Source organism: Harpia harpyja, chromosome Z (genome assembly GCF_026419915.1).
Source record: "Harpia harpyja isolate bHarHar1 chromosome Z, bHarHar1 primary haplotype, whole genome shotgun sequence".
In the NCBI taxonomy this organism is placed as follows: domain Eukaryota; kingdom Metazoa; phylum Chordata; class Aves; order Accipitriformes; family Accipitridae; genus Harpia; species Harpia harpyja.
The window spans coordinates 113,291,235-113,316,941 of NC_068969.1; the positions used below are offsets into that span (position 1 = coordinate 113,291,235).

The 25,707-nt window shown below is 48.1% G+C and overlaps 1 protein-coding gene across 4 annotated transcripts in view; it reads left to right on the top strand.

The window, feature by feature from the left end:
• The window catches only part of CTIF (cap binding complex dependent translation initiation factor), a 143,050-nt gene that overhangs the window by 8,888 nt on the left and 108,455 nt on the right, over positions 1-25,707 (top strand). For all 4 annotated transcript variants that reach the window (XM_052776516.1, XM_052776519.1, XM_052776517.1 and 1 more), the window contains 2 exons: positions 19,168-19,380; positions 23,600-23,683. In XM_052776516.1, the coding sequence (XP_052632476.1) occupies positions 19,201-19,380; positions 23,600-23,683 (264 nt within the window). In that variant the 5' untranslated portion in view covers positions 19,168-19,200. The remainder of the gene's footprint in view (positions 1-19,167; positions 19,381-23,599; positions 23,684-25,707) is intronic.

The following is a 25,707-nucleotide window of genomic DNA, read 5'->3' on the forward strand; positions in this document are numbered from 1 at the left end:
CGGCTCTTCTGCGTGGTCCCTTAGCTCCTGGGTTGGCTCTGGCTGGGAGCAATATCTTGTGAGCCTGTGTTGCTGAAGGTTGGGCACTGTTTCTCCAGTAGCTTATGGTAATAGGTCTGTCCTCACTCTTGGTCTGTGTGGTGCGTGCAGCGGAGTTTGATCCCGCTTTGACACGGCTGAATTTCAGCGAGTGGTGAATTTTAGGGTTCCACAAGCCTTTGGCAGAACATCGGTAACTCCAGATATGGCCTTGTTTTAGCTTGTGTGCTGTGAGCAAGGACTTCTCTGGTGGCGACAAGAGTCAAGCTTTTTTTGGTGTATGTTAACACCTCATTTGGCACCAAGGATTGTAGCTATTGATATGGAACTTCATCATGACCCTGTTGTGCCAGGTGCTTGAGAAGAACTGAAAAGCAAGGCCTTTTGGCACAGTGGGTGATGGTCTCATGTCACAGGATCAGTGCCAGCAGAGCTTTTAATAGCTTGGAAATACTAGGCTTGCTCAGCAGGGCTAGACCAAGCTTCTGCAGTGTGGCTGAAGTACCTCTAAGGTACCTCCAAATGCATAGGGGCTACCTGGGAGTCCTCATAGTGAACAGCTAATGCGGTTTGCTGGTAGCAAAGGTATCATGTTGAGTGCCCCAAAACAGGGCCTTGACTAGCCCAAAATCTTGGGGTAAGGAGCACAGAGACCAGGACCCAGAAGTTACGTCTGATCTTTATTGGGATCTGTGTTGAATCAGACCAGTCCAGTTCAGCCAGATGTTTCTGGAGAAGGTGTGGTAGCCTTGCAGTAAGCAAGTTTCACCTGCCCCTCGCATTACTTACCTTCTCAAGGAGTTGTTTGCCATGGGAAGTGCACGCAGGAGGCTCTCTCCTGGCGGTGCCAGCCGTAAATACATGAGAAAAAAGGCTGGTTGGAAAGATGAAGGAGGCACTTTGGTAGGAAGTCATCTCTTTGGTCTGGTAGTCAACAAATACGGTGGTACACTGATGGGTGTGCTGGTGGTTAAGCTGTCTCTAGTAAGTAAATGTAAACACCCAGAATTTCCAGACATTTTTACAAGAAACCCCAGAAAACTGAGCCTATTTCTTCTTGTAATACCCATGTCAGATCACCCTTCTCCTTCCTTGAGTCCCTTCGCCCTTGCCCTGGGCCAGCCCATTGCAGCAGGTAGAGCGTGAGTGCCTGGGGAGATTGTGTTGTCTTTTCTGTGTGGTTCTGGCTGTGGTGAGACAGTGCAGGCATTAAAGTCAAGTTTTATGGGAAGTGCTTTAAACTTGCTTCATGGTAAGGTGGTGTCTGATGTTGTGAAAAAAATTGTAATTGAGGAGCTGTGGAAATTTAGCAGCCAAGGTGAATATTTGCGTGGAGTTGTAGGGTGTGCTGGGAAGCCTGAAGTTGGCCATCACCTAGAAATGCTTCAGTAAACCAACTTAGGTTTTCCTTGCTTGTGTTCATCTTTTTTTCTTTTCTTTTAAGAAACCCAACCAAATGGTGAACCTATCAGAGGCCGTTAGTTAACCATTGTGGTGGTTGTAAAGCATCCGGTGGTGTGACTCTCGGATCCGTCTAACTGGATGTCAAGCAGTAGATCTGTTGGCGAGTCCTCCCCTCCATCCCTTAATGCTTCCGACCTTTTCCACATGTCTACAAGCATTACACTGAGCTTGACGGGAAGTGTCAGCTAGTAAAGCCTTCCTCTCCTTCTCTCCATAGGCTAGTAAGCTTCAGACTATAATTTTCCACTTATTTCCTTAATTCTGTGTGTTTATCCACTTTATTACAGTAGACACATCCATCGCGTGCTTTCAGCTTCTCTCTTCTCGGGTCTCTTCCACATCATCCAGTGACATGAACGAAAAGCCGTAGCCTTGTCCTCACAGCACCTACACAGCTCAGGCCATATTAGCTCTCTTCTGAGCATCTCTGTTTATTGATTAAAGCATTAGGAGGAATGTCAGCTTGGAAGCAATGGGTTTGATTAGCCAATTATTTTAACAAAAAAGCAGTGAACTTTGATTCAAAGTGCATGAGAAACTGTAGCCATTGTTTCCTAATGTGCTGGAAGGAGGTCAGAGCACATAACCAAATGAGGGCATCGGTTGGGAAGCTAACGAGAGGAGTTTGCAGGCTGAACGTGAGCATCGTGCATGAGGTCTTCTGCGTGACCTAGGAGTATGGAAAAATATTTGTGTATATTTAAGGGGAGGCTGCTGGTTTTTGGCTAGTGAACTGTAGTGACTGCAGGAACTTCATGGTTGCATGAAGCATGTACAGGACAGTTGAGTCTGTAGGATGCTCTTCTTGTATGAAGACTATGTTTAACTCCTATCAGTCAATCAGCGAAGTACTGATGTCCTGGAAGGACTTCATGTATTGGTGGGCTACTCGGCAGTTGGCTGGTGGGAAAAGCTTGCTGGTATCAACACAGCTTGTTGGAGGGATAGCTGTGTGGTCTGAAAGCGTGAGGCTTCACAAAAGCATCTTGTACTGTTGGTTGGTGTGTGGGTTGCCCTGAGCTGTCCAGGGAGCTGATGTGTGTCATAGGGGCAAGTGGGAATATTGGTGAGGTGTTCACAGAGAAGCAGCTTAGAAAAAATTTTGGAGAGACCAGTGAAGGAGTATCTGCCTCCACTGTTAACAAAAGCAAGTGGCTTCTGGAAGGTGGGTGTTTGCTTCAAGTCACCATCTGGAGGGTGATCCTAAAACCCAAGCAATAGGTGACTCGTTTCTGTCTTCTGGATTGGAGGTTGTGCCCCTGTGTTAGACAGCCAAATTGGAGACAGATGATGGATGGCTCTTGCCTGGTACAGATGGGGAGGAAAAGAGAAGGGGGGGTCAGGGCAGTGAGCACATCCTCCTCTTGGTCTCCCTTTCCTGTTTGCTTGGTCCAGTGTCAAACATCTGGATGTGAGCTCAGTCTGGCTTCTGGTCTGGCTCTATAGCTGGGGCTCTTTTAAGTCCTTGAGCCCTGATGCTGCCAGGATGGGCAGAGCTGATGTCAGACCATGAGGAAGGAAGAGATGGGTAATAGAAAGCCTCCGGCTCCCTTTTTACAGGGAAAAGTGCATACATACCCTGTACAGCACTTGCTGCATGGGACCATCCTCTTTGCCTCCTGGAGCAGAAGGCTTTGCTCGCTGTGAGTGATCGTCGTGTATTTGAGCTTCGCATCAACCTCTGTTACCTCTCCTAAAGGTTGGCCTGGACTTCCAGGCCACTTGCTGCTGGGAAGAAGTTTCTTCTAGTTTTGATTAAGCTGGAGGTAAGACCTGGGGGCTTTGTCCTGGAAGTCTGGGCTAAGGGAATGTCTCCCTAGGCAAGATCCCGGAGTTCTTCTGGATTGAAGTAAGCTCTGGAGGTCCTCCGGTCCAGCTTTCTGTGCAGCACAGGGCCAGCTTCTACATCAGACCTGCCTGCTCAGGGCCTCATCCGGCTGAGTCTTGATGCTGTTTCCAAGGATGGAGGCTGGACACCCCCTTGGGTCGCCTGTTGGGTGCTGAACCATGCTCACAGGGAAGGAATTTTCTCATATCCCATCAGCTTCCCATGCTGCAGCTACTGTTCCTCAGACCTTGAGGTAAGCAGCTGCTGTGGTTTGCTGCTGGAGAAGGCTTTCTGCTACCAGACTTTTCCATGCCCCTGGCATATTGCTGTTGAGTTTCTCGGCTCCTCGGGGACATCACCACTTTCTCGCAAGGCAGCAGCGCATGTGTGCCTGTGTGCACTGAGAAGGCTTATCGCCAACTGACCTAATTATTATAATCTCGCTCTTCCCTAGATAGTACAGGTTTCCTTGGCTCTCGGGAGGCTTCCCTGGTTTCTCCAAGCTGCTGTTTGATTTCTCGTCTGTCTTTTAATGATATTATTCATTCGCTCAGGCTAGGTAAAGCCAGAGGATAAGGTTTGTAGCCAGATATAGTGCAATACTTGTGAACTACCTTTCCTGCTCCAATGGCCATCCTGCTGGGTTTTGAGGCTTCAGCCTGCCAGACCTTCTAGGCAGCCCCCCTGCGTGCATTTGCTTGCATCCCCGCTCTTCATCGCAACCCCCTCTTCTTCCCCCTGCCCCGACTGTACACGTGCATCCTCTTTACTGCGGAAATCCTCTGGCTGCCGAAGTTAATAGGTGAAAATTGTGCGTTGCCGCTTTCTGCCCTCCTCATGGATGCAGGGTTGTTGCCTATCCCCTTTTTTTGTTGTTGTTGTTGCCTATCCCTTTTTTTTTGTTGCCTATCCCTTTTTTTTGTTGTTGTTCCCTATGCCATTTTTTCTTCCTTCTGCCAGACCCCTCCTGCTGCTGATGCTGCCTTCCTTACCTGCCCCCTTTCCTTTCCATAAGGGGTTTATTTGGGTACAGATATAGACCAGTTACCTTTTAAAGGTGCCAAATTCTTTTTTCAGCAAGACAGGGATTTGCAGCACGTTAACAGGATTTAACAGCTACTTCAGCATAAATAAAACAAAGCTCAGGAGAAAAAAAAACCAAAACAAACCAACCCAACAACCAAACACTGTATCTTGGGGTGAGTTCCCTTCATTCATAAACTTAATTTTCTTCCTGAAAATTGAAGTTGGGAATTACCCCTGTGCTATCTGATAGCCTCTGCGGTCCCCATCGGCCAGAGAATAACCTGACATAACTCAGTGCCTCCTTGCAGGGACAGGGCTTACCACTAAGCTCCCCAGTTAAACCACCTGATGGGATCAAGAGCGGTTAGCAACACCACAGAGGCTTGGTGGCAGAGGGTTTGAAAAACAACAAGTCAGCAGCATTATCCTGAAAACTTGGGGGGTTTTATCCCCTTGTCATGTACAAGATCCAGTTTGACCTGAAAGGGAGAGGATGCAGTGGAACATCATCTGAGCGTCAACGAGGCTTTATCTGCATTGGGGTTTCTGCAGCCCTGGGTGTTATCTTGTGCGATGCCTGATTAGTCTCCGAAGAGTAAATATTTTCTGCTGGGGCAGAGCAGCCCGTGGAGGAGCTGGGAACAAGCCAAAGCACAGGCATCGCTGGGAGGATAAAGCCCAAAAGGGCTGGCACTGGGGTTGTGCCCTGCGTCGCACCTTGCCTGCAGAATTGGGGCTGCAGCAGTCCCCTCTCTCTTTGGGGGGATGTAAGTTCCTGTTTTCCGTATTTCCCTCTTCTTTAAAAAAAAGTGATACATGTGAACTTTCCTGAGGTTCCTGAGTTTCTAATATATTTATGTGAATTACGTCTTCTGTCCTGGAGCACTGCTGCGTCCTTTGGGTGGGTACCCCAAATTATCCTTAGTTATTCTGAATACTCCTAAGTATCAGCCCACAGAACAAATAGTGGATGGTAACTGTATTTTTTTCAGTTAATTAGCCTGTAGCAAAATCATCATAGTAAGGGTAGTTGTGGGGGATAAGAGGATTTTTAGCTGGGGTCAATTGGAATAGATATTTTTATTTTGTTAAAACAGGAAACAAAATAATGTGAAGTCAAAGAGGCTTTGTTCAGTCCAAAACGAAATCTGTTTTTAAGTATTTTACACCATAATGGAGAGCTGCGGAAATTTAGTGTACATCACCATGAAATAAAAGTAAAAATCCTTTGTTTAAAAATACCAAACACTAAAAAGAAAACCCGAAATAACTTTTTCCAGCATTTCCTTCCCAGTGTTTTGGCTAGAATGACTTGACTAAAACTATTTAAAATTCACCAAGCCAAAGCTAGGCTGCTGGCAAACAAGTGGTATTATTATTATTATTATTGTTATTATTATTATTATGGGTTCAGCCTTTTGCTTTTGCAAAGGTGGATTCAGTTCCTTGGGTGACTGTGGCAGGGGAGAAACATGACCCTTGTCCCACGCTGGAGGAGGGGACATGTGGGGCTTGAGTGCCAGGTGTCACCTCTGATTCCTGGTGCTGGAAGGCACTGGGCTTCTGGATTTCATGGACATGTGGGGGTGCTCAGCAGCAGCAGGGTGTCCCTGTGGACTGGGGGTCCTCAGCAAGCACAAAGGTTCTTCAAGGTCCCTCCAGGAGGGAAAAACCCTGAAGAAGGCTCTAGCAGGAGTGGGGAAAGCCTGCCTCAAGCCCTGGTGTTTTGTGGTTATGTTGGCATTTGTTGCATCTTCCTCTGGAGTCTCCAAGTGCTTGCAGTAACTCAGGGCTAGGCGCGGAGTTTATTTTCTTGATCATTCATATTGTATAATTTATTCCAGAAGTGCCTTTTCCAGTCCCTTGTTAAGCTCAGCTACTTAATTGGTGGGTCATAAAGGTCTATTAGATGCCCTCATCTGACCTGCACTGTACAGGCATCTGAGAGCCAGCAATGATGGGCTTCCACCTGCAAGGCCCTTTAATATGAGATACCATCTGGGTATATAGGGTTATACAGTCTCTTGATAAATCAAATTCTCCCTTACCTCTTTTCTTTTCTTTTTTTCCCAAAGCTAAATAGTTTGGGCTCTTTATTTGCGTCTCTGAGGTCAAAGGTACATGAATAGCAGGCATCCTGCTATGATGTTTCTGCTGAAACTGCTGATGCTGCTCCCCTTTGCTGCAATTACAGTCCTCCCCCCGTCTTCTTGTTACGATTAACTTTGGGGCTGTTAATCCCTTGGGTGTAAGCAGAGGTTGGCTGGCGCAGGGAGGTGCAGGAGGGAACTTTCTCAGATGCTGACGTGGCCTGGCACGAGCTCCTTCGGTCCCTGCAGCCATATTCGGTGGGGCTGCCGTGTGGTGGAGGTCGTCATGGGAAGACCTTCATGATGAACATGAAGGACCCTTCAACAAAAGAACAAAAAATAGTGTAAAACTTGTTCATGGGTGTGTTTCTGGGTTGTCCTCATGCCTGCAGGTCCCCCAGTCACTGGGGGGCGGTCAGTCCTAGGCATGGCTGGTGGGTTTTCCACTGCAAGTGGGGTCACAGCTGTCCTGAAAGATGGATCCCGTTGGTCTTTGATGTCTGCAGGTGGTCCTGGGTCTTCCAGTCGTCATCCAGCCCCAGCGTTTCCTTTTGGGTCAGGAGGCAAACTTATCAAAACAAGTATTTCTGGCACTATGCCTGACCAAGCTGTATTTGCAGAGAAAGAGCTTTTCTCGGTGCCTTCATGGCCTGGTTTCTTGAGCTGCTGGGTATTTACTCAATGCAGTCACCCCAGAGGCATTCTGAAAACTAAGGCCAAGCTTCTGATGTTCATCAAAGATCCTCTAGATATGTGATGCTTTCCCAGTGGTGGCACTTTGAAGCTCCAAGACCTCTTTCCTCCTCCCCAAGCTAGAAGGGAAAGCCAAGCATTTAAGATAAGTTCTAATAGGCCTTGTTGCGTTTTACAAGAGAGGGAAGCAAGGTATGGTGGAGGAGGCAGCGATACATCCCAATCACACAGGCAGTGCTTGGTGTGCTTGGGTCCATGATGGATGGAGCACTTGGACCCAAGGAGTATCTCAAGGACATTTTGGGACAAACTTGAGGTTCTTGTCTCCAGTACACCAGCAGCAACGCTGGGGCTCAGCGGGGCATCCAAGAAGGGGTTTGCAGAAGGCACTGATGTCAAGGACACTGTCAGCAGGGCACGTTGGGATGTAGGGTTGGTGGATCCCAAGGCTGAACATCAGCTGTCTTGATCTGGGCCAGTCGTCTAGACTGTCGTCGCTGCTGGTGGAAGTAAATAGACACTTCCAAAGCTCGCTTGATCTCATGTTCATCTCAAAATAGGTCAGCTGTCGTGTCCTGGAAGTACCTGTCTCTCTGTTTGCTTTGTATTAATGAAAACCTCCCTGTCCTCCTCCTGCCTGCTGGGGCTCAGTCGAGTTGAGCTGCTTCATTTACCTCTTATTAATCAAACCCAGCGGTCCCCTGGGCAATACAGGTAGCTGCACAAATACTTGCAGCATCTTTACCCCTTGGGGTTTGGCAGGCTGCTGCTCTTCTCATCCCCATTGCTGGCTGCTTCTTCTTGTCCCCTCACTTGCTGTGATTTAGGGGGAAATAACCCAAGGGGGAGTGGGGCTGCCAGAAAGGGCTTTTGGAGAGATGTGTGGTTGTGTTGCTGCTGCAGAGCATCCAGAGAGCAGAGCGATTGCGAAAAAATGCACTTCAAGCCTCAAAAAGGAGGCTGGTGGCTGGCCAGTAACTCCCAAAAATTCCTGTCTGGGGAGGTGCTTTGCTTGGTATTTGCGGGGCCAGTTCCTTAAGGGAGGCATTATCCCGGCGAATTGGTTCAAGCTGTCTCATGAGCTGCTGGAAGGATCTAAAAGCTGGGGTTGGATTCGAGAGGAGGGTTAAGCTCGTGGGCTTGGTCCACGCTGCTTGGGCAAAGCAAAGTTTTGGAAGGGTCTGATCCCCACCCGTCCAGGGCTGAGCATCACCTGCTGCTGTGGCTTTGGCCAGCATGGTGGGGTGGTGGGTCCACAGGGAGCTGGAGCCCATCCTTGCCACCCGGCAGCTTCCCTTGGCTCATGGTGTCCCTTGGTGGGCACTGCAGTGTCTGCGCTGGGTCATGTCCCTCCCTGGGGCAGCTATTAGGAACCCGGTGCAAACCTTGGGTCCAGCTGGGTATCGCATTTGCTCTCCTAATTGCTATGGGAAACTATGTGGGAGAGCGTGCAGGAGATCCTTGTAGGCTGAAAAATGGATTTAGAGGCTGCAAGGGCATCTTCCCAAGCTGAGAGAGCTGCCTTAGATGATGCTCTTTGCCAACAGCAGTCTCAGGGAGACAGATTTAATTTGGATGGTCCCTCTGGTTGGAGTGAGAATCACTTCTCCAAAATGCAGTCACTTTGTGTAGATTACGTCCAGTCCACATGTCCAGAAGCAGGAGTTAAGGAGGACACCGTGTCCAGCCCCAGTGGAAGGGAAAGCTTTGGCAACCAACTCAGTCCTGGGTCAAAAACCTGTCCTAAAATGTGTGAGGGTTGGACACCTTGCTGGGCTGTGTGCTGGGTTGTGTCCTTCTTTCCCAAATGGAAGGTTCAACAAGTAGGTGGGACGTGGGAGATGATGCTCATGGCTTTTTCCCTGTGTCTGCAAGTGGCTGCAGCTCTTATATTGGTATTTTTAAATCTGGAAGAAGCCAGAAATAGGGACAGCAGTCCTGGAAATCTCAGCTCTTGTGACACTGATGTCCTTATTCCTTGGCCAGCTCTGTGCCATGGTGGACCTGCTTGCATGGTGTTGAACACTGATCCCACAGCATTCCCTGTCCTGTTGTGCTTCCCCAGGGCTCTGTTTGCTTCCCCACCTCTTAATTTGTTATTATTAGACCAGAAGCATTGTGAGGAAGGGAATTCTTCTCCTTCTGCATGTATAGAATTACCTATTTCCCCAGTTCTTGCCCTTTTCCACTAGAATATTTAGAACATCTCATCGATGGCGGTGCCATGGCCGCTGCTGGTATGGGAACTGATAAGGTCCACGACTGATGGTCCCAGGGTGGCCGTGATGTAAAAACCAATCTGCTGCTTGTTTTATAACTTGAACATTTGAATGCGGTGGAGGAGCGGGGGTCCAGGATCCAGAGGCAGGTTTTGGAAATTTTGTTTGTTTGTGGGTGTTGTTGAGTGGGGTTTTTTAGGGTTTTTTTTTAGCACTGAAGGTAGTTAAAGATTCAGAAAATCTCGGAATATACTTATCTGTGCATGGAGTCTTTCAGATGAGTTTAGCTAGCTCAGAGAGGGATGTGGTAAGTTGTTTATTTTCCCTTTCCTCTGCAAAATGGCAGAGGTTTACTGGATGATTTTTCTTTCCAGTTCCAGTTGAGCAGCTCGTGTTAGGCAGAAGACACAGGAGGTCCGCTGTGAGCGAGCCACCCTTGGGTCATAGGGAATTGTCTTTCCTTGAAATCTGCTCCTTGCTTTGCTTATGTAACCCAAGACCAAACATCACCAGATCCAAGGCCAGGAAGGATTGTTCCCCTTGGTCAGAACAGCAGAAACCCGGGGATGACTTGCTTTTCTCCGTTGCTGACGGTGCAGGAGGTGGCTGATGCAGCAAAAAGCATCTTGCTGCTTCATTCCCATTTCATCTTTCAAAGACCTTGAATATGGGGGGCACCTGAGGCTCTCCTACCCCCAGCCTTGTTGCACAGGAGAGCTTCATTTCCAAAAAAGAAGGCGGCTGTGATGAGGGGAAGCAATCAGTGGGGATGGAGGTGACGTTCCATGGGGATGTGAACCTCATGAGGTTCAACAAGGCCAAATTCAAGGTTGTGCACCTGGGTTGGGGCAACCCCTGGTATCAATACAGGCTGGGGGATGAAGGGACTGAGAGCAGCCCTGGTGAGAAGGACTGGGGGTACTGGTGGATGAAAAGCTGGACATGAGGCAGTAATGTGTTCTTGCAGCCTGGAAAGCCAACCGTGTCCTGGGCTGCATCACAAGAAGCGTGACCAGCAGGTCGAGGGAGGGGGTTCTGCCCCCTACTCTGTTCTGGTGAGAGCCCACCTGCAGTACTGCATCCAGTTCTGGGGTCCTCAACATAAGAAGAATATGGACCTGTTGGAGTGAGTCCAGAGGAGGGACACGAAGATGATCAGGGGGCTGGAGCACCTCTCCTATGAGGACAGGCTGAGAGAGTTGGGGTTGTTCAGCCTGGAGAAGAGAAGGCTCCGGGGAGACCTTATTGTGGCCTTTCAATGCTTAAAGAGGGCTTAGAAGAAAGATGGGGACAGAGTTTTTAGTAGGGCCTGTAGCAATAGGACAAGGGGTAATGGTTATAAACTAAAAGAGGGGAGATTCAGACTAGATAGAAGGAAGAAACGTTTTATGATGAGGGTGGTGAGGCACTGGAAGAGGTTTCCCAGAGAGGTGGTAGATGCCCCATCCCTGGGAACATTCCAGGTCAGGTTGGACGGGGCTCTGAGCAACCTGATCTAGTTGAAGATGTCCCTGCTCATGGCAGGGGGGGTGGACTAGTTGACCTTTAAAGGTCCCTTCCAACCCAAACCATTCTATGATTCTATGACTCCTGGGAGGAGAGGACCAGCTGGCTCCTCCTAGCATAAAATCCCCTCCATCCATCCGAAGCGGCAGCTCCGGCGCTTTGGCTGGCAGCCGAGCTATGTCCTCTGAATGCTGCTAAAAGCTGGCGTATGTGTGCAAAAATGCTCTTTGCCAGCAAACTATGGGCATGGTTTAATAGGGATTAAGCACCCTCCACGCCTGCCCTGCTGTTGACCGGGGGATGCCGCTCCCACCCCATCCCTCCCCACCGGCAGCAGCCCGTGGGATGGATTACTTCAGCAGGTTGATATCTCAACTTAGAGTTGGATGTGTCTTTTAGGATTACAGGGCTTTTCACAGCCCAAGTGCCCATTATATTGCCTGGGTGCCTGGAAAGAAAAGATTTACTTTCTGATAATGGTTTCCCTTCAGTTATTTGCAAAAGACAGTACGTGGTGGCCGGCGCCGGTACGCGAGCACGCGGTCGAAACGTGCGATTGCAAAGTGTATGGATCAGCTCGTTATTATAATGCTTTTATTTAGGACGTGGGCTGTGCTCTCTGCCTGCAGAGTGCTGCCTGCAGAGCGCTGCCTGCACAGGGAGTTTTGCACCCCGGCTGCTGCTTCTGTGGGATCAGGGCTCAACCCTTGGGATTGCAGAGGAGCTGGGCAAAATACACGCGTTGGTTGCCTGAGGATTGCTACCTGCGGTGTGCATCGTAGGGGGGGGGGGTGCGTGTGCACGGTGTACACGTGCAAGCTCTTCTGGCAGGAGAACATCCTTTGTTCATGTCTTCTAGCATAATTCCTGCAGCCGTCATGTCCTATCCAGCCTGCCGGTGCAATGTTGTGTGCTCTCTGAGGAGAAACAGTGCAGCTCCAAAGAGGCGATCGTGAAGCATGTGTGGAATCTGCATTTTTTTTGCTATTTCTTCAAATATTTTTATTTGGTAATGTTTCCTTTGTAAAGGTGAAAAATAACAAGGATAAGATGTAATGTCGGCTCTTGTTCCATTAGCTTTTAGTAGAAGCAGGGGAATGTGAAAATGGATTATGTCTGACTTAAGTCACAGTTTGTAGTATCAGCTGATGTAGAAATAGGTTATAAAATGCAGGCTGTTCTTGATTCAGGGGTTGGTGGTTGGAGGTTTTTTATGACCTGTTTCAGGTTTTATTTCTAGAAATGCTGATGTATTTCCATGTATTGAATTTGTATAAAAATCAGGGGATGGGGAGTGTGCCTTGCTGTTGTGCTGCAGCCAGTGATGCTCCAGCAGACTCCTTGCCCTGGCATCCCACGTAGTGGAGAATCCCACGACGGGGTGGGACCAGCGTCCATCAGATCACCCATAAACGCACCTCCATTCACCTCCTGAAGTTCAGAAAGTGGTTTTCTATGTTGTATGCTGGTTCTTCCTTTCTTTTTCTTGGCAACATCCATCACAAGCCAAAGGTAACATCTTCCCTCTGGGCAAGGAAGCCCATCTGGTGGAAAACCACTCCAATCTCATGCACAGATTTGAAATACTAAAAGACTTTGTGTTTCTAAAGGTGATGAGGCTTTGGTTTTGTTTAAAAAGAAAAAAGCAAATCCATCTCCTAACCGCAAAAAATTCCTTATTGCAGTGAAGCAAGCTACATAATAAATTATTGTCTGGGTGAGAAGAAGGGATTTCTGGCTTTCTGGTTATTCCTCTCCCTTCCTTGCTGGATCGCTGTGTCAAGGTGGCTGTTTTGGGTTGGATTCTGTGACGTTTTGCACTTTGTTGTCTCCTGTCTCTCTCGTTTTTTTTTTTTTTTTTTCTTCCCCCCCATTTATTTCTGTGTTTATTTTAATGGCTCTGTTTTGATGCACTGTGACGTTTGCCTGCTCTGTTGCATGCCCGGCTCATGGATGGCACTGCCATGTGGCAGCTGTTGGGCTCCTGTCCTGTCACTTGGCCTTTTCTGCATCACCAGGTACCAGAAACCAGACCTGAGACTGGAGGGATAATGAAATATATGAAATGCTCAGCCAGCCATGGATGCATCGCTATCTGAAAAGCCCAAGGCTAGCTCCAGCAGCAGTTGCTCGATGTGGTTTTCAAAGGTGTTTACATTTTAATTAGAAAAGGGTCAGATCCAGGATATAATAATTTACATTGCTGTGCTTGATGTTTTGGCGTCTGGAAAGATACCGGCTTTGGAGCAGCAAATCCAAACCAGACATGCGATGCTTCATATGTGCTTGTGGAGATGCGGCAATATCTGGAAGCGGGGAGTCATGGTTCGTCTCGATTCCTTTCATTTTCCATAGTAACTGTTCCTGCAGTTTGCTGGGTACAAAGCAATAAAGATAAACTGCTCGTTTCATTCACCGAGATGCTCTCACCGCTTTCGAAAGACACATTGCTAATTACTTGTTGTTGGAAATGGGCTGGATTAGGAGAGAGGAAATATTGCTGCTGAAGGAGCTCATTAAAAGGAGATGCTGGGAAGTGAGCCGGCTGCCCGCCGGCCGCGGCTGTGCTGATAGGCAGGAGTTCAAAGGCCAAATGCAGACGGTCAAATGTCCTTCTGCCTGTAGTGCTGCCAGAGTGTTAGCTGGTGGACGGTCATTTGCCGAGTCAAAGCATGCAGAAGGTTTCACCTGACCTGAAGGTGCTGATAAGGAGCAGATAAGAAGTAGGAGGGGTGTCCTGCACCAGCTGCTCTGCCCTGGTTTGTGTGGTTAAAGCATCTCTCACCTCCCAGGTCTGGGGCTGAAGGGACCTCCTTCCCTGTGCATGTGCAGGCTTTGGAAAGCCTGGCTTGGAGAAGACAATGGGCAGGCAGTGTGAGGGAGATGATGGTGGAGGGTTTGGCCATGTTCTGTTTCTCTCTGCCTAGCCCCAGAGAGGCACTGAGCAGAAGAGGGTGTCATCCTGCTCATGGGGCAGGACATGGTGCCTGCTGGCTGGGGCTGGGCTGGAGCCTCTCCCTGGGTCTTGCTGGGAGTCTCTTCAGTTTGGTTTTACCATCATCCCATGCAGGCACAGATAAATAAATCTGTGTGCTGCTGGGGTGCTTCTTGGTTCATGTCCCAGGTGTCTCAGAGCAGAAGGGACTTGCTGGATCACAGCAGTATTTAAAATTTATTTGTTGTAAACTCTTCCGGGAGAGCAAACGCAAGAGGGATACTGGATGTCCTACCACAGAAGACTCTGGAAGGAGGTGGCTGCGTCGATCCGTGAAGAATTTGCACCGTAGCTGCCTTTTATAGGAAGCATCTCTTGTTCCTAGAAAAACCTGGGATGATAAATCCCATATGGCAAGAAAAAGGCTTTCAGTGATCTGTCAGGGTAGCTCTGGAGTCCGACATAGCCGGCCTCTCCAGCAGCTGGCCTGTGATGGCATTTCTGGGGAATAAATCTTCTGCAGAGAGAGAGAGGCTGCTCTGTGTTTCTCCTACCCTATGCCGGAATCGCAGAGGAACAGAGGATTAGCATGGGAACTACTTCAGCATTTAATTGCAGGGTAAGTAAGGAAGACACATGGGTTTTCCAACTCGGATGCCTTAAGTGAGTCATTTAAAACCATATCTAAACAGCTGGGGCCAGGTGGTTGGAAAGGTGGGCTGGGCGCTTGCAATTTATTGGGATTTGGTGGTCGTTGGACCTTTTGATAATTGAATTTTGATACAGGTGGCTAAATCTGGAGAAGCCTGATGTTAAGCACTGCATTAAGCAGTTCTGCCTGAACTCTGTATTTTAGAGATCTTTTCCAATCACCTTACCCAGGTGTTAGTGTTGAGTATTAACTCTGGCAGTGTAGTTGTTGGGTAAATCCACTTCCACCTTTCACTGTTTGGGTGTGCGTGATAGTGTGGTGCTCCTGGTTCTCTTGTGTTTGAAGGCCACAATGTTCAAAGAAACTTGTCATGTGTGAGAAAGTGTTTTAGGCTTTCAGCATCCATCCGGTGGAAGCAAAAAAAATGGCAAAAGCAACCTCTTTATTTTGTTTCCTTTGCTGATGCTCGACCAGCTTGGACCTTGGGCAGGAGCGAGGTGTGCGGTTGTTGGCTTGTCTTGCTGAACTGGAGCAAGAAGTGCTCTAGGAAGATCTCTTCATGGGCAGCAGCCTTGCTGACAAGGTTGCCATGTCAGCATGTTTTGGACCAAAAGCCCCTGCGCCTTACTTCAGGGAATGATGTTTGTATGGGGCTGGAGTCCCTGCTCGCTTGGGGTGGCTGGGGCACAGGTGGATCCCACCCCAGGGGAAAAGTTGTGCGAGGCTGCCCTGCGGTGCTGCCTTGCACTGCCGGGCTGCTGCAGTCCAGGTTTTGGAGAAGCTTTGTCCTGGTGTGCCAAAGAGAGGATGGCTGGAGCATCTTCCCTGGGGGAGGATGTACGTACGGGGTCCTCTCACCCAGACTGCAGTGAGCTGATGGAAATGCATTGCTGTCCCTGCATGTCTGTCTTCTTCTCATCACGGACTGACCTTTTCTTACATCGTTTTTCTGGCAAGTTCCCCTGTGCTGTTGCCTCCCACCCATCTTGCCCAAAATGGGTTCCTTCCCCATTGCTGCTCTTCACCTATCAGACTCACCACTTGGTTCCGCAAGTTCAACAAGCCTGGAGCACCTTTGGAAGAAGGGGAATGAATGTACAAATGTCATAAAAAATGCTTGTTCTTATTGAGTTTATTTGCTGATTAAGAGTAAAACTGTATAATTGCCCTAAACTGTATAATCTTGCTAGAGCAAGAGCCCCATTTAGATCCCTCTTTAAAATAACAGTTATTAATAATAATTATACATTACAGTAATGCTGATAATTACTAAGTTATAATAAGCAGTTTGCACATCTATTGACTTTTTCTGCCGCTGATTCCTTGTTTTATGATCATAGTAACGAGCACGGCATGGGCTTCATAGTATAGGTTTGGAAGGTAGTTTTCAAACCCCCAAACTTACAGACTTTGTCCTTTGATAAAGTAGGGGGAGGCGGGGGGAACAGGAAAAAAAAAATAGATTTGAGGTTGATCTCTATTAATTATCATTAAGGGATGTACCTGGGGTCTGGGAATCCTTGGTGGTAGGTGCTATGCCAACAGAGATCCAAGGGATCATCTCTCCTTGAAGAGTTCTTAAGAACATGTGTTTGCTGAGTTTGGGAAGTCATCAACTGCTTTAATGCTCAAGTGTGGGTTTGGGTTTTTCTTTGAAAACCTCTTGTTTGTACATGTTTTGAAGCCAAGGCGAGATGGGAAACCTGGTCCAGGCACAGAGGTTTCTTGACACGTGGCACCAAGAAGAGCAGGAGACCATCCAGCCTGCTGCTGCCTTCCCGGTAGAGAGGGTCAGTTTGGGAAAGGGAGAGAAGGTTTAGCATTAGTGTGGAGACTAAACCTTTGTGGGTGGACTTGCATGGGTTTGGATCTAGGTGGATGCTTCCCTTCCCAAGGTGCCTCCTGCCAAGGAGGAAGGGCCACCATTTGTACTCCAAAATCTGTCCCTCTTGAAGGGCCAGGCTGCTTGAACCAGGAACCAGCTTGCAGGACCCAGCAAAAGGCCTCTGTAAACCTGTGATCATCTTGGTTTTGTTTTGTCAAGCACATTTTATATATGTGCATCTCACACTTGGCAGAATTAGGTAGAGCCCAGAAATCAATGGGTAACAGCTGAAAAAGCCCTGCCTTGAAAAAGCTTCTAGAGGATGGTGACCAAAACAACCCTCATCTGAGCGTTGGGTAATCTCTGGGCCGGCTGGTGGAATTGGAGAAGGCAGTTGCATGATAACTGGGAGAGACTCATCTAAAATGGGTGAGACTGCTCAGAAAGAGCTATGGAAAGTAGGCTGAGAGAGAAGAGGAGGCTTTCTTAATCAATGAAATCATGGAATAGTAAAACCATTCAGGTTGGAGAAGACTTCAGGAGGTCTCTAGTCCAACCACTTGCCCAAAGTAGTGTCAGCATCAAGTTCGGACATTACCTCGCTGCCGTAGTCATCAGGCATGTGTGGTCCTAACTGTGAACCCCGATATGGAACCCCGAAGCGTGGTCAGAAGGGGAATTCAAAGGACAAATTCAGAGAACCCAGAGCTGGTTGCTACCAGGGAGTACCAGGAGATGCCACAAAGTCAAGATGTTCCTCTGCTTGTTGAGCCTCTTTATTGACACCCTGGGTTGGCTGATGGTGGCATATTGGCAGTGTCCCCGCCACAGCCGGCACGCTGGGATGTCCACGTCAGGTGGCCGGTCTCTGTGTCATTACATGATTCACACCGACTTGGTGCAGACTAAACTTATAAAGAAGATTACAGACCGTGACTTGTTAGTCTTTTATCGTATTAGAAGGGTTAGAGGTCAACCAACTCGCTGTCTGTGCCTGGACATCTGCTCTAGGGATCTCTGTGTACAATGATGATCCTATCTCAGGTGTATGTGGTAACTCGTCACCCTTAAACATAGGGGAGTTCTCTTCCTCCTAAGTTCTGGTTTCCTTTAAAGAGAGGTGAAGGTACTACAAGATGACTTGGTTTTAGAGTTTACTACTAGAGATCCATGAACACCTCAAATACATGGTTTGTGCTCGTTTGCTGGACCTGGGGACCTCTGACAAACCCATTGCCTTTCAGTCCACCATTTCTCCTGTTGCTGATCAGCAAAATGCTGGTTGGGCATGGCGGTGAGCACCCCAAAAGTGGCGTCATGTGTTAACCCTTGCTCTGCTTTATGCTTTTTCATGGGTGTTTGAGGGGGAGCATCCCCAGGGCAGCGCCCTGCGCTTGATTTCCTTCAGTGCCACCTTCAAAAAAAACCAACCCAAAAACGTAGGCAAAAAACCTTTGGTTTTGTGTTGTGTGGCCCCAAGGGATGGAGGATACCCTCGGACTCTGCTTGCTCCATCCCAAGTGATGCCACCTGTATCAGCTGTCCCCTATGTCACGCAGTCACCTCCCCACGCCATCGTGCCCTCCAGGACTCATTGCAGCCACCTATTCTCCCAACTCTTTCTTTAGCACTTTCTATTTAATAATTGGTGCTTTCCATTTGGTAATTGGCACTAATTAGCTAAAAGGGGAGAAGCCTGCCCTCCTCCAGGGCTCCATGCGCTCTTGGGCTCCTTTTTTTTTTTTCTTGTCTTTTTTTTTTTTTTTTTTCCTTTCTCCTTTTTAATACACCACATGATTTTTGTTCAGGAGCTAATGTGTGATATTGATCTACATAATGAGCCTTTTTGACAGTCTGGGCACATTTGGGAATAATTCCTTGAGCAGATGAAATCCTTAGGCCAGAACTGCTCGTTCTCGGCAGTTTCCAAATGAAGCCACAATTGTTCAGAAGTGACAGATGAGCATTAGTTCAGGAGCTGGAAATTACATCAGCTGGGAAAAGATTTTTTTTTTTTTTTCCTTCCGATGGCATGTGACTCACTCCGACTTTGCTTGGTAATTTTATACTTGTCTCAAAACAGACTGTAAATACTAATTCCTGGTGAAGGAGAGGGCGAGGGATAAAGTCGTTGTGTGGTGGGAGCTCCCGTGTCTTTTCCCTCCCAACTTCAGGGGAGGAGGCGTATGAGTCTTACAACAAGACACTGGTCCAAAGCTTAAGTTGTGTGCAAACATGCCCGGCCCCAGTACAGGAGCTGATGGTTTCTTTACTTTAAGGTGTGATTGACATTCAGCCATGGAGAAATAGGAAGGAAGAGAGCATCATAAACCATCTATATCTTCTATAGGGCTGTTGCCTGCAGAGGGGGAGGTTTTAAACATAGATTCTGGTGTGATCTCTGTTTCACCTCCACGTGCAAACCTCCTCACTGGGCCATTTACAGTCACGCCATTGACTCAGCATCATTTACTGCCGCCGTTTTAGAGAAGCTTTTCAATTATCATCCTCTTCCTCACACCCCTGTCCATCGTGCCCAGCTTATCACCCTTATCTAGCACAGCTAATGCTGTGGGCTTTTTAAATTAAGCTTTTAAATTTTGTTTTTCTCCTGTGCACGTGTCTGGAGGTTTTCAGTAGTTTGGGTTTTAAGAAGGAGGATAAGCATTGTTATCCTTAGATGTAGGAATATTACAGAAATGGAACTTTTTTGTTTGTGCACACCTGGAAACTCTGAATGTGACCACCTAGGACTATTATAAATGTTATTGGATATACAGCGAAAGTATCCTGCCTGTGGTAACTGATAGGCTTTGGCTACTGCTTCTTTTTAACCTTTTTATAATTACTGGGAAATCATTTCTTGCCTATTTTTATTCTGCTTTCTCAGGCCCCCTCCATTGTCAGCGTCTCTCCTGAAGGGATGGAGAACTCGTCGGTGGCATCGGCCTCCTCGGAGGCGGGGAGCAGCCGCTCTCAGGAGATCGAGGAGCTGGAACGTTTCATAGACAGCTACGTCCTGGAGTACCAGGTCCAGGGGCTGCTGACAGATAAAACGGAGGTGGACGGTGAGAGCGAGAAGACGCAGTCCCACGTCTCACAGGTGGGTGAAGGGCGCAGCGTGGGGTGGGAGAGGGGCTGGGGGACGCTGGTGGCTTGTCACCTGGGTTGGAGATGCACGTCCAGCTGAAGCAGCTTTTCGAGCATTGAGGTGTAAAGCAGGACATAATAAAAGACTGGATTTGGGGCAGCTTGCTTGTTCAGCCACGTATGGGGTGTCCCAGCAGTTGGTAGAGGTCTCCTGCCAACTGGGTTTTGTTTTAACATGGTCTCAAGGTGCATGCCCTAAAGTTTTTTGACTTCTCCAAGGTTCCCATTTATAAATGAAAGACATTTCATTTCTAGATGAAGGGTGCCTCTCTCCATCCCAAACAGCATGCTGCTTCACCAGGGTGGAAAAATCCTGGAGGGATTGGGAAGAGCTGCAGGGGCTGCAGCGGGGGGATGCTCGGTAGTGAGATGTGCTCCTGTCCATATGCACAGGGGTGTCCATGAAACAACCAAGTCCAGAAGGTCAATGAAAAGCCCCAAATGCTCTCCAAAAGTGTGGGTTTTGTGGGCCTTTTAATATGCGTTATAACCTGTTCACTTGCTTCACGGTTGTTATGTCAGAGAAGGAAATTGCTGCATTTCAGAGGATGTGAATACCTAGCAAACAAAGGGATGTTTTTAGCGGGGATGTGGTTTGGTGTTGTCATTAGGAATGACATGGTCCTAGTTAGGTTTGTTCCTAAAATGGACATTTTAGGTCCAACACAAGGAGAAATGAAACCTCCTGAACTACTGTTGTTGTTCGGAGGGAAATCGTTTGTATTCTGGTGCCACAGTGTGCCAGATGTGTGCTGAAGATGTGAACTGTTGAAAGGATAAGGAGCCCATGATGCAGGGAGTGGTGAGGTCCGGTCTGTGCCCTTGGGCTTGTAAGGCTGCCGTGATCCTCAGTTTGTGATAGAGGTGCTTTCCTACCCCGCAGGCCTCCCGGTAGGATAAAATATTTAGGTTAGAGAGTACTTACATAATGGTTATGAGGATGAAATGAGAATAATAAGACTGAAAGGTCATAAGGGTAAGGATATGGCCATTGTTGGATAGCTGAGATGTGTTTGAGCTGCTGGAGGGGTCTGCTGGTCTGATCTGGGTCTTCGTCTCTTTATATGAGGTCCAAGGGAGGCTGATCCCAAGCAGAGATCCCTGGACCACTCTGCATTAAGCCTTAATGTTAGTTTAACAGCTAATGAGACTACATGGCAAAGTCGAGCTGGGGGTACAATGATGGGGAGAAGGGCAGGGTTTGTCCAGGACCATGACTTCCTCCAGCATGCAGAGAAGTTTTGTTGCAGGTCATTTTGTCTCTCGTTTCACACTCAAGTCTATTAATTGCTTACAAATGAGGCCCTGCCTCCCTAGGGCTTTGTTTTGCCTTTAAATTGGGAGGAGTGGTTGGGGTAATGAGGGCAAGGTGCTCTCCTGCCAGTTACCAGAGGTGCCCGCTTCTCCTGTCCCCTGCACCCCAGTGTGCAAAAGCCAACATCGCCAAGTCCAGCAGAGAAAAGCTTGCTCTCCCATGTGAACCTCGTGAGGTTCAACAAGGCCAAGTGCAAGGTCCTGCACCGGGGTCAGGGCAATCCCCAGCATTGGCACAGCTTGGAGGATGGATGGGTTGAGAGCAGCCCTGCGGAGGAGGACCTGGGGACACCGGTGGGTGAAAAACTGGGCATGAGCCAGCGATGTGTGCTTGCAGCCCAGAAAGCCAAGCGCATCCTGGGTTGCATCACAAGAAGCGTGGCCAGCAGGTCGAGGGAGGTGATGGTCCTCCTCTACTCCCAGAGAGCCCACCTGCAGTACTGCATCCAACACTGGGGTCCCCTCTTCAAGAAAGACATGGACCTGTTAGAGCAGGTCCAGAGGAGGCCATGGAAATGGTCAGAGGGCTGGAGCACCTCTCCTGTGAGGACAGGCTGAGAGAGTTGGGGTTGCTCAGCCTGGAGAGAGAAGGCTTCGGGGAGACCTTATTGCAGTCTTTCAGTACTGAAAGAGGGCTTAGAAGAAAGACTGAGAGACTTTTTACCAAGGCCTGGAGTGACAGGACAAGGGGCAATGGTTTTAAACTGAAAAAGAGTAGATTTAGATTGGACATAAGGAAGAAGTTCTTCACTGTGAGGGTGGTGAGGCACTGGCACAGGTTGCCCAGAGAAGCTGTGGCTGCCCCATCCCTGGCAGTGTTCAGGGCCAGGCTGGATGGGGCTTGGAGCAACCTGGGCTAGTGGAAGGTGTCCCTGCCCATGGCGGGGGGGTTGGAACTAGATGATCTTTGAAGGTCCATTCCAACCCAAACCGTTCTGTGATTCTATATGTGAATCCTTATCTGATTGCAGTGTTTATCTGATTTATCTGAGCTATGCAGGTTTCCTGGAGCTGAGGATCTGATCCAGAGCTTTGGACCCTTTATATATTAGCTCAGTGTAAAGAAATTACCAATCAAAGGAACCCTTTTAAGAGCAGATTTTGCTGAAGAGGTCTTTTACAATTTGAGGATCAAAATTGTTAGAACTGGGAGAAAATAAATTTAAAAATCAAGTGATCCAAAGTACTTTATAGTGCATTTTTTTAACCCGAGGCTGGAAAGTGGCTGTGTTTGAAGTGACGCTTTGGAGGGGCTTCAGGTCAAACAGGCAAGTGCTGCTTTATTTAATGTGTCAAGTTTAGAAATACTATTGAATTAGAAATAAATTAATAGTCAAGGTTTTACAACCACTTGCAGCCTGTCCATACCTCTGCTCGTAAGCCCTGGGCTCCCTCTGCATCTTAAGGACAAAAACTACTCATTCTTGTGGCAGCCTGTGTACAATTTTTGCATCAAGATCCTTGGCTGCAACAACCAAATCCATCTTCCAGCTGTGGAAATGGTATTTTAGCTTTCCTCTCTGGCCTATCCTGAAAACAAGGAGCTGCTGGGTTTTTAATGTCAGTTCTGGGATTGCTGTCTTTAAAGACAGTCAAGTTTTATTTTAAAAGAAAAATGAATAATTATGAAAGATCTGAACATTGAACCTTTTAATTAAACCACTTTTAGAGGCATCTCAAATTCAGCAGCTAAATGTGGTTGTACCCCAGACCGTTGGTGTATAAGTTTAATTAGGATTTCTATGTGAAACTCCAGCAAAATGCAGTATTTCATATTTTTAGGGCTGTATATGGGACAAGAAGTGAGGATGGGCTTTTACATAGCTCATGTGCTTTTATCAAGCCATGTCTTCAGGGGTGCATTAAGAAGGAATTATCTCTCGTCTCCCAAAGATACTAATTTTCCCACCTTGTACCCCAAATTTGTGTAAGAAATAATCAGGAATTTTTATTTCTGATTTTCTCTTCCTGATCACTTCTTATCAAAGCAAGGAATAAACATGCATGTATCCTGCAGCTCTCTGGAGTAACCCTGGTGGAAGCCAGCCTGATTGAAGGTGGCATGTTCCCTCTTAATGAGAGCTGGAGTAAAAAGGATGGGTTTAGGGGGAAGGCACTAAACTGAGACCAATAAAATTGTTTTTAACTGCAAGGTTCTGCCAGCAACTTAATCTTTAATGTTGGGCAAGTTATTTAATCTCTCTGCGGTTCATTTCCTTGTGGCTGTAATAATAGTTTCCCTGCCTGAGAGAGGATAAATCCACTCACCCATGTGTGTGGGATGCTCAGATGGTACCACATCCCTGGATAACTGCTCTCCGTGCCGGGGCAAGGAAGGAAAAGCTCATTGTACGCTGCTTCATCCTCCACGCCACTTGCAGGGGAGCTGAATCCATCACCAGTCTAGAGAATCCCAAAGTGTGGATGTTCCCATGGTGGGGATGTCTCCAGCCTTGCTCCCACCAGGAAAAAGAGGGAAGTTAGGGGGAAAATGCAATTTTCTTTTGGCTATGGCCATAATAATGGGTGAGCTGTACCTTGGGAGACCTTTCCAGGCACATGGTTGCACTCAAAATTGTTAAAGGAGATAGGCATAAGTCTAGCAGAAGGCTTTCAAGCGTGATAGCATCGTGTGCTTCTCCAGGTAGGTCAGCAGAGGTGACAGGAGAGTGATGGGCAGTGGGTGGAGCGTTTCCAAGCCAAAGCCTTTGGGATCATCCTCAAAAAGGAGGGGGGGCCGCACGCGTACAGTGATGCCTGCGGCTGGACGGTGTTTGCTGTGTGCTGTGGACTGACACAGCAGTTTTCCCCAGCCTGGCTATTATTTTACACAATCCCTTTTTTTATCCCTTTTACAGTGGACGGCGGATTGTAGCGAGCAGCTTGATGGCAGCTGTTCGCCATCCCGAGGGAAGGGCTCGTCGTCTCACGAACATAATCAGGTAGGGGTTGTGTTTAGCTTTTCCCCACCAAACCTTTGCTTTTGTTCTTGTACTGCCTCATCTGGCAGCGCATTGCCTGCTCGTGCTGCCAGCTTTTCCTCTCCCATGGAAGGGGAGATGTATCCCTGAGTTCGGCATCTGAAAGCTCGCTCCCCCTGAAACCGTGGGAGATGGGCAATATCCTGATGTGCGGATGGATGCTTCAAGCAGGAGCTTATTGCTCTGCAATAAAGGGGAAAAAATACGGAGTGTCCCATTTATTCCTGAAGAACTTCTTATTGTCACCTGTGCAAGGGACCTATTCGGAGCATCAAAGCTGACTTGGAAGTATGAGATGTAGCTGGGATGAGGGATCTTTGTGTAGCTGTACTTCTTGGTTATGGGCTGCAGCACAAGGATGGTGTTGCAGGGAAGAGGATTAAATAGCTGAGAGGGTGAACTGGGAGAAGAAGCAAAATTGCACATGCTGAGAGCCTGTGTTGGGTTTGCAATGACAGAAGCCAGGTGTGAGTCGGTTTTGGTGGTTGTATGGGGTGCGGACATCAGTGAGGAGTATTTACCAAGCTCTGCTGGCATTGTAGGAGGTAGCTGTCCCTCCGTGTGAGCACCAGGATGGGAGAGGGTTGGGTAGGGTGAAGGCATGGGTTTGACCATGTCACCTGGTTGAGGAACTGCTGTGCCACCATGCGACCGTCAACTCCGCAAGAGCAGCTTTCGCCCGAGGAAATAGGAGACTAAGCCATCTGAAGGAAAGGGTGAAGTGGCTTTTGCAGTTGCTGTAGCTGATGGATGTCCCACCTGGAGAAGGGGCTTCAGGCTGGTGGTTTTGGTGCTCTTGCCCTGCTTGATGTCCTCCAGGCTTCAGTCCCACGTGTGGGATCTGTGAGAAGAAGCCTGGGAGCCCCTTGCAGCGTGGTACAAGAGGCCGTGCCAGTCTGAGCAGTGTGTATTGCAACTCCTGTTTTGGGCACAGTTTCTTCCCATGCAGAGCCGTGCTGGAAGCTGCTGGGCTGTGGGATGGGGGCTTATGTGTCCCCTCCCTGCCCTGTGCCTGGATGCAAGGATGTTGGTAGCATCTATACAAGTACCTGCACATAACAAAGACAAGGTCTTGTTGTGTAGGAAGGTGCGCGCTGTACAGTGATGCTGCTTCAGATTAACCTCTGAAGGTGACAGACAGAATTGTGGATTTAATTTATTATAGCTTTGATCTGCTCTGAAATATTCAGCAGCAAAACCCTGGCTGGGCTCCCTCCCACCGCCGGAGCTGGCTGCTTGAAATTCAGCTGGGAGGCTGGCCGTTTCCATCGAGCCTCCTTGGGTTGCTCGGGATGTTAGCAGGACCGGGTGTTTTCCCTGGGGAAGAAGGTCCCTGGCTCTTCACCCAGGGGCTCAGCTGACGTGCCAATCTCTGGTGGGTACCACAGGAGGATGCAGGAGTCACACACGAGTGATGCTTTCCTGACTCCAATCAGTGCAGCCCTGACATCTTCCATCTACCTTGTGCCCTGCTGTCTTTTGTTCCAACTTGTGTTTTTTATATTGTTTTTCTTTTTTTTCCTGGACATTAAACCTATTTGATCTCCTCGAGCACGGAGCTTGTTTTCTATATACAAATAACATTCGCCGATGCCCAAGCTGTTTTCCCTGTGTTTGGGCTCTCTCCCAGCCTGCAGCGGAGCTAGTAATTATCTCTCTCCATGTTGGGCTTCCTTTAACAGCGAGTAACAAATTTTCCTTGGCACCAAAGGGGAGCTGCAAGCTATTGTTCGTCTGTCCAGGCAAGCGTTTCTCTTGCTGTTACTGATATACGAGTGAAACTGCTGGTGAGGACTAGATTCAGTTTATTACCATTTCTGGCTGTTGATTTTTCACTAGTAGCTTTAAACATTAAAAATAAAAATACTCATTAATAAGGTGTTTGTCTTGAATGTAAACTATCAATCACTCTTCAAACCTGCTAAGGAAAAAGCTATTTATTTCCCAAGGGATGTTGGGGGGGGAGTGTGTGTGCAATTTTTTAT